Below are 11,159 nucleotides of genomic sequence, written 5' to 3'. Positions count from 1 at the left end.
AGTGGAAATAAAAGTAATGAGTAGGAGAAAGGAAGTTAGGGGCTGGAATAATGAAAAAGATAAGAGTAAGCTGAAACTATTATGGCCATATTACATATTACAATACTAATTCCTAGAGTTAATCCACAAACACTATATACATACATATACATATATGTATATATATGTGTGTATAAATACACAAATGTTACAACACTTATACACTTATTTACATACACACACCTATATAAACTCATTTGCTTAAACAACATTCTATTTTGTTTAATCAAAAGCAATAATGTATACACAACACTTTGTAAGCATAATGTAGAGCAAAGGGCAAACAGAAGGTCTTGAAGTCTTATCTTTTATGGTAAGATAACATATGAAAACAAAGATACTCATGAGCATGGTTTAATAATAGTTCAGTTTAGCAATAAATACATCACTAGGAATATTTTTATTTATACTTTGCTCTAAAGCTTCTAAATAGCTATACTTGGCTTTAAGCCAAAATTAGTTGTTTATGATCTTAATAAAAATGTTTTTATAGAAAAAGTGAAAATATGTCATTTTCTTACATCACTGATCTTCAGTTATATAGCAGGCAGCTAAGTGGCACAAAGAACATTTGACCACTGGCACTGGAATAAAGACGACTGGAGTTCAAATCCAGTCTCAGACACCTAGTAACTGTGTGACCCTGAGCACCTTACTCTTAGTTTCCTCAACTATAAAATGGAGGTGAGGAGTACTTACCTTAATAAAGTACTTCAAATATGATAAGTACTTAATTTTTTTCTTCTAGTAGCATAAGTATTGGAACTAAGCAACCCTAAACATATGGTCACCCAGTAGCAACTCATTTTCAGATATAGTGCTTACAATAAATTATCTCAGACGTTTAATTCAGTGACCAAAATATCATAAAGGCCAAAGCAAGTGAACAGAAACTTAAGAGTATTTTTACTTGCTCCTTTTCCCTGCTTACATCTCCTTCTACTATGGGAGTGGAAATCTTAAATGTTTGCTTTCATTCATGGTATTTTCTTTGAGGTATTACCTTGTGGGAACATAAAACAATGTAGAAAATTAATTGTAAATATTTTAAATAAACTAACATTGTCTATTGGTCTGGTAAAACATTTTAACTGTAAAGACTGGAGGAAAGGTATAATAGGAGAGGAAACTGACCAAGTGCCTTTAAGTTTTTTTTCTGGACCCCATAGCTTTTAGTAGGTAATGACATAAGGTTTGGAAATTCCAGTCAAAGAAAAGGAAATGAGGTATGTTTGTGGAATTATATGGCACTTTTCTAGAAAACTCTTCAGTGGGAATGAAAGGCAACAGAAAGGAATTAATTAGTGAATACATGTTGAAATGAGAGAATCTTCTAAAAAGTTAGTGACATGCTCTCAGGAGACTACCTGATGTATTTTGGGTCAAAAGGATAATTAACTTATCTGCTTGTTTCCTGCCAAGAGACAAAGAAAGGTTAGTAATGGTATCCACAATATAAAACTAGGGAAGGGTCAGTTCTACATCACTGGAGGGATGAAAAAGATAAGGACACAAAATACTAGGAATATACTCTTTTCTCATTTTTACAGAGTGGTCTTAAACGGCATGAACAAATGTTTTTGTGACTTCAGAATGGGGAACTGAAATATCCTGCTTCTGAATGTGAATTCAAATGCTCTCATCTATGAACAAGCCCCTTTGGTCATTTCTCTGCTGAACACAAACATCACAACTAACAAATGAGAAGGCAAAGAAATCTTATTGGACAATAATCTCCCTTTACACCTTTCATTAGTTCTTACCCTGAAAAAGCATGTTCCCATAATTCTCCTGTTTGTTGTCTCTACAGAGGTTTTTCCGAGCCAGGTTTTGACATCCCCATTCTTCCAGGATAAGAGACACAGCCATGTCCTCGATTTTTACCAAAGCCTGAAACAAAATAAGAGTCTCATCTCAGTTTTCATACTTAGTACAAACCTACAGAGTACAGTCAAAGGAATTAAGATGAAAAGAAATCATAAATACCATAAAGGATTCTAAATGGGTATGGGCTTTTGGATGGGAAAAAAGAAGAAAAAGCAATTAAGACATAGGAAGCTAGCCTAATCTGAGCAGGAAATGAGAATAGTAGGTGGGATCTACGGAAAAACTCCCAAAATAATGGGGAGGGGAAAAAAGTCTTAGTGAAGACAGAGGAGCCCACAACTCACCTGAGAATCTGCTGTGAATAGTGCAGAGGTCACTGCCTGGTCTCTAGGACTCCTCTCATGTGAAACAGGAACATGGGAAGCAGGGAAAGCTGAAGGAGAAAGGAACTGTGAGATCAGTTCTGTCTTAAAGCCTGCTTTGAATGTAGAATATAAGATGACCCTATCCCACTACTTTTAACTTCCTCTCCTATACAACTAAGTATATAGCTCAGAAAAATGTAGAAAAGACATGATTTCTACCTACTTATTCCTTAAGTTTTAGACAGTAAAATTCCAAAAAGGGATTAAAGACATTTTAGATCTGGAACACACTTGAAAAATAAAATAGTCCAAAAACCTCATTTTAAACAAAGACTAAGGCTCAGAAAAGTTAAAATGATTTGTCCCAAGTCTTATGACTCCCAATTGTTCTTTTACTGTCACAGGCTACTCTTGATTTCCAAGTCACAACTTTGAATCCACATGTTAGATCTAACCCTTGGTTCAAATTCATCCAGGTAAAGAACCAGAGTAGTTTTTTTTTTTTTTTTTTTTAAATAATTGGGAAAATAAAAGGTGACTTTTCAAAATGTCTAAGTAGTAATACTCTAAAAAGAAAGCCCACAAGAAAGTAATGTTACTAAAATTTATGTATCTGACTCTCCAATTTTATCTCTGTCTATCTGTCTGGCTTCCACTCTTACTGAATGTTAGACAGTGACAAATTTGGACAGAATTGAGATAATTCACTACAAAATGTGATAAGAACACAATGCAGCAATAGACATCAGTGACGATTTGGTCATGGATATACTAATTGCACTATGCATAAAAAAAGAAAACTTCAAAATAGAAGAATAACTTTTGATGTTGGAGAAACATAAAGCAGATTTTAAAAATCACTATAAAATTGAAAATGTTATAATTGTAAGAATACTGGAAATAAGAAACAAAAGTGAATCAGCAATAGAACTGAACCATTACAAAATTGTACACTTAAGTATTGCACCTCAGTCTTGTGAATTCACCAAAACCAGTAACAATAACAACAAAAAAGGCATTACAGTCCAGGTCTTCTAATAACACTTTACAGTATAATTCCTCTATTTCCATAGGAATTAAATCTTGTTCCTTACCATTCTGTTGTAAAAGACTTGGCTTTCTTGTTACATGTTTGATCTGAGGGGTTCGGTGCTGGAATTCAAAACTTGAAGATCCATGTGCTGTTCCTAGTGGTACCATCTCCTGGGATAGCATTTCATGTCCATGCACATGGACTGGTACCTGAAGACAAGAAAGTTGGGGCTTGTTAGGGAATCATGTGGTAATGAGATTTAAAACTTCATAGAAAAAGCAAGAACCAGCCCCTCAAAATGCAGGACACAGAAATAGCAATCGATGTAAAAGTCAAGAAAACAGGAAAATAGGGAATACTTAGCATTCAACAAAGGATCTAGCTCAAATTTTAACTCAGTAAAACCTTTAACAAAGCAACTTCCTATTCCAATGTCGAGCTGAATTCCCTTAGTCTCAAGGCTAATATCCTGCTCACCCAATATGCACTTCATTTCTTCTTTCCTACCTGCTGTCCTGACAAATCAAGCTCAAGATCCTCCAACAGTGTTACTGCTTCCTCTCCACAATCAGGACGGTACTCTTGCAACCAGGTCTGGATTTCTCTGGGTAAGACAGCCAAGAATTGCTCCAGCACCAGTAGTTCCAGGATCTGTTCTTTTGTATTCATTTCTGGTCTTAGCCACTGATGGCAAAGTTCTCGTAGGCGACCAAGAGCCTCCCGGGGACCAGAAGTATCCTGGTAGCAGAACTGTCTGAAGCGTTGGCGGAAAATCTCTGGATCAGAAGGGCTATTACTTCTTTGCAGGCTAGAATCTTGGCCCCAGAGGTGTTCCTCTTCATCTTCTTCTTCCACCTTTACTATCACCAGTCCTTCTTTATCTTGTATAGCCTGAGGGGTCATGACTGCAGCGTCTCTTGATTCTGCAGTCATTATTCAGGTTCAGAGTTCCCCCTCACTCTGATGGAATCTGTGAGGTAGACTGACACTGAAGATATTGGAAGGTTTTTTTTCTGCACTGCTCCTGAATTACAAAAAATTCTCATTAAAAAAATAAAATAAAATGATTTATGTTTCTAGGGCACCCAATATTTGTCCATCTTCACCAAGGGAATACACCGAGGGTAACAATTCTGATTAATAAAACTAGCAAGCAACTGTGACATTAATATTTAATTTTATTTCTTTAGGTTTGTCCCAATGACATTTACCTGTGACAGGCTAGAAGATCTATCTCATAGCCAAGACAAATTGGAAATCAAAACTTGAGTCTAGACAAGGCACTAAGCTATCTGAGTGTTCCCAGGTAACTTTCTAAACCTCTAAATTGCAAAATTGTAGCAAATCTGCATTAGTATAGGGAGCTTCCCAAAGGAGAATTCCTTACACCAATTAAATCCACACTTTAGTCTCCACCCCCACCTTCTCTTTCCCTCCTCCCCCCACGGGGCAAATTTTTCCTGCAGTTTCTGCTGCCAATAAATGAGAAACAGTGCATTCTTTATGTGGACTCATTGTCTGTGCAAAATAGACATGAACATGCTTTAATCTGAGATCCATGACATGTGAAAAAACTGAAGCATTTATTAAAACAAACATTTAAATCACTAACAATATACTCGAAAAGAACATATCTCTATATTTAAAGAAACATGAAAAAATGTCTCTTTCTCACTAAAATTAATACCAGTTGATAAGAATGTTCTTTTATAACTTATCCTACTTTTAATTTAGCTCTATATTTCTTTCAAAGATTATACACACACACACACACACACACACACACACATTTCTAGGCTTTAGGTCAGCCAACAAAACTCCTTATAACAGCAATCTATAGCTATGGGCATGATTATGCTAGGTTGCAATCTGCTAAGTACCATAATTTCCTACAAGGTTTAGCTTCCTTTTTCTCCCTCAAAGTTTCTCTTTGATTTCTTTTAGAAGACAAAAGCAAGAAAAGAGTGTTGAGAGACATAAAATCTCTTTATATAGACAACCTGGATCCCAGGGGTCCCAATGAACAAGGATTAATTTTTCACTCTCTACTTAAAAAGAGGCTCCCCTCCCAAACTCCACCCACTGTTTGAAATTTGCTAGTTCTTCATCTTGAAGTATGCTACCTTCTCTTATTTGTTAATGACATTTTTTTTTTTTTAGCCATCCAGGTGATCAAACACTCAAATTATGTTTGATTTACTCTTTTATCCATCTAACGTCCTTTGTTCTTCTGGGATCAGTAAAGGTCTAAGGGAGCAAAATCAGATGGATATTGTTGAAAAAGTTATTTTGAGAGATAGAAGTCTGTTAAAAGATGATATAACTCCATTTTGTCCTGTATTAGCAAATTTTTTTTAACCATGTGATGCACACAGCAGGATCATCTGTCTCTTATAATATCTCTGTCCCCCTGAACAATTTTATGAGTACAAAAGAAAACTCAAGGGGACTTTGAAAGTTTAAAGAAGTTGTCCCCTTCTTTCTCCTACCTGATAAACCAACAGTAGTTTCTGAGGATTCAATGTAAATAACTATGCTAACTTTTTTCCCTCAATAACAAGTGATAAGAATCCTCTTTAAAATATAAGTACCTTTACCCAGTCTAAGAGATCTACCTGCTCAGACCAAACTGCTTAGGAAGAATTTTATCTTCTCTTTTATCTACTCTCAGACTGAGTAGCTTTGAAGAGGATATATTAATGTTATCTGCTGAATTATCAGACACGTTTCTATCAATTACTGGTGAGCTGAAATACACTGAAGATGTCTCTTTGACTCCTGCTAGTTTACTGGCATTAGCTAGAAAAGATAAGAAAATTCATGCAACTATAGCTACCATATTTTGCATGGTATCAAGGCCAGCGAATTCTTTCTTCACAATGTTTCTAAAATCTGTTTCTTTCTATCCCTTTGGGCCTTAAGATTAATCTTCCTAAAAACTGAGATTTTCATCATGTTGCTTCACTGTTAAAAATCCTTCAGTAGCTCCCATGGTCTAAAGCCCAAATTCCTTAACACTGTATTCAAGATCCTCAACACATAACAAAATTATTTTTCACAAACTTATGTCAATCCTCCAGAATCCTGTCAAAATAATGTCTACTCACTCTTTTTCTGAACATAAGCCTTGCATTTTCTTGCCTTCATAAACATTTTGCTCATCCTTCAAAACTGAAGTCAAGTCATTTCTTTTAGCCCACAATGATCTTTTTTCTTGGAATTGTAACACTAATTATTTATTGTTGAAAGTATTTTTGAAGTACAGTTGCACTTAGAAGAATTGGGCTCCAATCCTACCTCAAGATAACTTAATAGCTGTGTATTCCTACAGCAAGTCATTTAAGTTCTGAGAATTGTTTCCTCATCTATTAAAAAAGGCTACTTCTAATGTTTACCACTTACTTCATAGATCTAGGAAAAGTATTTTTTAAATCTTTAACTATCACATACATGAGAGTTATTATTGAAAACGTTTAGTTATAAAACATTTATTCTCTTTAAAATATATTTGTAATTTCATTCATACATATATAGAAGTTTCAGTCTACCTTTGATTCAGAAGATCACCTACCCGTATCTCTACTGGGGCCCAGAGAAAAGAGATTCGGAGACTTGTGCAGAGTAATATTACCAGTGTTTAACATTAGTAGCAGGCACTTCTCTATGCACTATTCCTATGGCTGCTTTTAAAATTAATCCCGACCTATTTTATTTACAAGGTTATTTATTTTTCTTACCAACTTTATTTATTATGTCTTATGTCTCCAACTAGATTTTATGCTCAGGAAAAGGGTGGAATGAAAGGTAAGAAAGATTTCAAAATTAAATTAAAAAAAAACCATGTTTTAAGGATCTATGCATCAAGTACTATATTGGTGAGGGGGTAGAAAGACTAAGATTCTACTTTCAATGAGTTTATAATCTAAAAAGAGAAAAAAGACAAGAATAGAAGTGCAAAGTAACAAAAGATATTTAAAGGAATACTGAATTTGAGTCAGAATAGTGATGGATGGCAGGAAAACATAAGAACTGGTTCATGAAAGGAATGATTTTGACATGCAAGGAAATGGGGGGGTGGGGTTGGAAGCATCAATTCTAGGCATGGGGAACTACATGAGTAGAAATCTTTCAGCTAAGAAAGGAAAGGAACAAGGAATAGAGGAAAAATGCAGTTTGCTGGAATATTGATTATGCAAAGAGGTAGGGAATAATATGAGATCAGGCTGTAGAGATAAACTGATGCCAAGCTCTCTGTATGGCTTTGAATGACAGAACAAGGAGTTTATATTTTATTTAAAAAGACAATAGGGTTCCAGAAAAGGATATTTTGTGCAAGAATTAGTTCTGAAACAATGCTTTAGTACGATTATTTAATAGCCTAAAAGGATGAAATGGTTAGGTTCTACTTAAGAGCAAAGAAAGGGAAACGGGCCTAAACCTGAGAGGTTACAGTTAGAATAGCTAAGAAGAGGACAGAAAAGAGTTACTGAGGAGTTAGTCCTACTGATTAGACTTCTAAATGAATACAATAGTGGGTCTCTGTTAGGAACATCTGGGATTCAAAATTTCCCTCAGATATTTGTGTGAAATTTGGGCAAGTGTGCTTCAATTTTCTCATTAGTAAAACAGGATAATTAATGCCTATAGTACTTACTTCTCAAGGTTCTAATGTGGTTGAAATAAAATAATGTTTATCAAATGCTTCAAAGTTCTATAAATGTCATTTATCACAGGCTGCCTCCCCCTTCCCCTATATTCCTCACCTTGGCATTTAAAGCGCTTTATAATCTGATTCTAGCTTACTTTTCCTAATAATTTAATATTATTCTCCATTATCTTGCTCATGCTTCTTGATTTAAAGTCTTTCCTGATCTTCTTAAGCTATTACTGTGTCCCCCCCAAAAAAATTATTTTGTATTTATCAGTTTATGGGTTATATGCTCTCTCCCTTTTCTTGTTCCCCCTTTCCCTTCTTTTTCTTCCCAAGTTCCTTGATGGATGGTTGGGACCTTTCTTTTTTCCTTCTATTTTTATTTCTGAAAACCCAGTGCCTAACCACAATACTCTGCATAGAGTAGGCCTTAATACATATTTGTTAAATTGACTACAGCAAAGTGAGGGTAAGCAATATTAAATGATGGAAAAATCCAATCGTTTGAGGACTTTAAAAAGGCCATTTTATTCGCTTACATGGATCTCATCAATAAACATTTAGCTTGGAATAGTAGAAGCAGAAATAAGATTATAATGGATTGAGGACCGAGTGAGTTGTGGGGAAGGATAAGCCATGAATATAGGCTATTTCTAGAAATTTGGCAGTAAAAGCAAGGAGCAATTGAAAGACGGCTTCAGTAAGATAGAAACAGGATATATCCCCCCACATGAATCTTATATCACAAGCAGGCACTTAATATTTACTGATTGCTTCATGATAATTTCCATAGGAAGAGAAGCAAAGTGGGTAGGGGATAGGAAACTTTGATTTAAACTTTCTAGATAACTTGATTCAAGTTTGATTTGGTTGAGCTGTAGAACAAGATGCCTAAACCTATTCCTTTTGGGAGAATATTTTAAATAAACATAAACTTCTGAAAAAATATATACATATGCACATATGCATTTTTTGAATAAAAAAGTTATCTTTTTTGTTTATTCTAAAAAACCATAAAGAAATTCCTGAAATATAATAACTTGGCATTTCACATCTGGAAGAATAATTGATGAAGCAATTGACCATCTTTGCAAATTTGAAGATTTCACTATTTTTCAGTTTACTTATATTCAAATGAAAATGGAAGACAAGGGATATAGTAGGAAAGACAATGATTTAAGTGTCAGGAAACCAAACCATTCTAGTGCTTCAAAGTTGGTGTGACCTTAAGTCAATTAAATTCAATAAATATTTATTGAGTGTCTACCAAGTCCCAAGCAGAGTCAGGTATTAAGGTATACAAAGAAGAGTAAGAATGAATCTTTCCTCATAGAATTTACTATCTAGTGGGGATTTAACAAAATAAGCTTCAGTTTTCTCATCTGTAAAATGAAGATATGTAACTGACATTCTATTATCTCAGATTCTCTCTTGCTGAGATTAGAAAACTAAGAAACTAACTTTCCCACTGCATTACATACAAATTACTTATTGACTTTAGAGCTAAACATTTCCTCTTGTTCCAGAAACCGATTCTAAAAGAGCCAGTACTTTTACAAACAATACAGAAAATTCACAAAGTTTTAAGAGTCATAAAGTCATTTTACCATGTTAGAAGGCAAAAGCTAAGATTTAACATGAAAGCTACAAACAAATCAAAACATGTTAGAACATAAAAATGTGGAAATCAAGAATAAGCTAAATCCTTATTAAATTTTGAAATATTCCCAAAGATTCAGAAAGGTATTTGCCAACTTAACAGTCACAATAATTAAAGTGAAAGTAGGAACTAGCAGAAAACTTTTCAAGAGAGTGAATTGATCTTTTGTATGACAAAACTTTTTTCTTTCTTTTTTTTCATAATTGGCTGGCAAACAGCAACTGTTCTCTGTTTAAGTTGCACTAAAATTTCCACAAATCAGTTTGGCAAGTGTTCATAAACCACCTATGATAGACAGATGGTCTAGAACAGGACCCCAATAAATGTTTGCTTTGGTCCCAATCCATGTAATCTCCACTTTCTAAGATGAAAGTATCTCATTGTATATTTGTGAGGGTGGCGGGAAGGAGGAGGAGGAGATCCAACTCGGCTGAACTCTTCATAGCTCTATTCACAAAAATACTACGTCTAGAAAAGGTCTTTGGGAATCCATGCAATTCAGTTTCTTCATTTTACAGATGGGGAAATTGCGATCTAAAGAGTCCAAAATCACCCGTCCGAGCTCAGATGTCTAATTAGTGTCAACACCAGAGCTAGAATCCAGATTCCATCCTCTAGGATCTAGTGCTTTTTATGCAGCACCGCCCTTCAGAATACAAACAAAACATCCAACAGAGACAGACATCACTTCAACCATCCCCTAGTCACTGGAACCTAAAAAACCTCCAAAAAAAAATCCCACGACACCCAAACACCAAATTATTCATTAAAAGACAACACTGGGTTCCAAAAACTGAAACAAAAAGGATAGGATTGTTCCCGACCTTCCCATTTCACCTCTTAAGCCCAAATCGCAATGTAAAAGTAGGCAGAAGTGGTTTAATTAGCAGTTTTGGTGCATGCCAATTCAAACAACGTACGTACTTAAAGGCCCCAGATAAAAACCAGTTCGGACCAACTCCTTCGAAAGAAGGGTTTTCTGCTTTTTACACCTCGGAGTCCTCCCTTCCCCCGACTCCCGCCCTGGCTTCCCCAAACCCATCCCGTAGTCGTTCCTAAGGTCGCGACGGAATCAGGGAGCCAGAGCAGGAATGACAGCTAGGTGCCGAAAGACCCACCGAGAGAACGGCCGTCCGAGCCCAGACAGGTAATCTTGAGGTGACACCGCCCCTCCTCCCCATCCCCCACCCCCAGCTCGGATTCCTGTCCCGAATCGGACAGGACGCCCCTCCCCTCTTTCCAATCTCGGTCCTGGATCTCTCCTTTAACGCTCTCTGTCCTCAAGGATAGCCTCGGTAGCCTCTCTGCTCATTGGGCCCGGGACCAGCTCGGGGTGGACTCGGCGAGGTGCAGACTCTCCGCCCCGCTCCCGGGCCCACTCGGCCCCAGCGTCCTCCCTCCCCATCCCCGCCCGTTGGGCCCAGACTTACTCACCGCGGACCCAGGGGCAGCTCTGGGCACGGTGACAAGGGAAGGAGCGCTAACCCCTGGAGATAAGAACTACCAGAGTAAGAAGGACAAGAGGCAAGGCCCTACGGACGCCTAGAAAGACACAATGAGTCACAAAGGGCGGAAGTAAGTTAA

The 11,159-nt window shown here is 36.4% G+C and overlaps 1 protein-coding gene across 1 annotated transcript in view; it reads right to left on the bottom strand.

Moving 5' to 3' along the window:
• The window catches only part of ZKSCAN1 (zinc finger with KRAB and SCAN domains 1), a 23,434-nt gene extending 12,275 nt beyond the window's left edge, over positions 1-11,159 (bottom strand). The window contains exons 1-5 of the mRNA XM_012548808.3: positions 11,010-11,159; positions 3,772-4,288; positions 3,326-3,473; positions 2,211-2,299; positions 1,803-1,929 (exon numbers count right to left, since the gene is read on the bottom strand). Of these exons, the coding sequence (XP_012404262.1) occupies positions 1,803-1,929; positions 2,211-2,299; positions 3,326-3,473; positions 3,772-4,197 (790 nt within the window). The 5' untranslated portion in view covers positions 4,198-4,288; positions 11,010-11,159. The remainder of the gene's footprint in view (positions 1-1,802; positions 1,930-2,210; positions 2,300-3,325; positions 3,474-3,771; positions 4,289-11,009) is intronic.

The sequence above is a fragment of the Sarcophilus harrisii genome, chromosome 4 (genome assembly GCF_902635505.1).
Source record: "Sarcophilus harrisii chromosome 4, mSarHar1.11, whole genome shotgun sequence".
NCBI classification, from domain to species: domain Eukaryota; kingdom Metazoa; phylum Chordata; class Mammalia; order Dasyuromorphia; family Dasyuridae; genus Sarcophilus; species Sarcophilus harrisii.
Note: the sequence above shows the minus strand (reverse complement) of the source record. Positions and strands in the feature narration are given on the sequence as shown.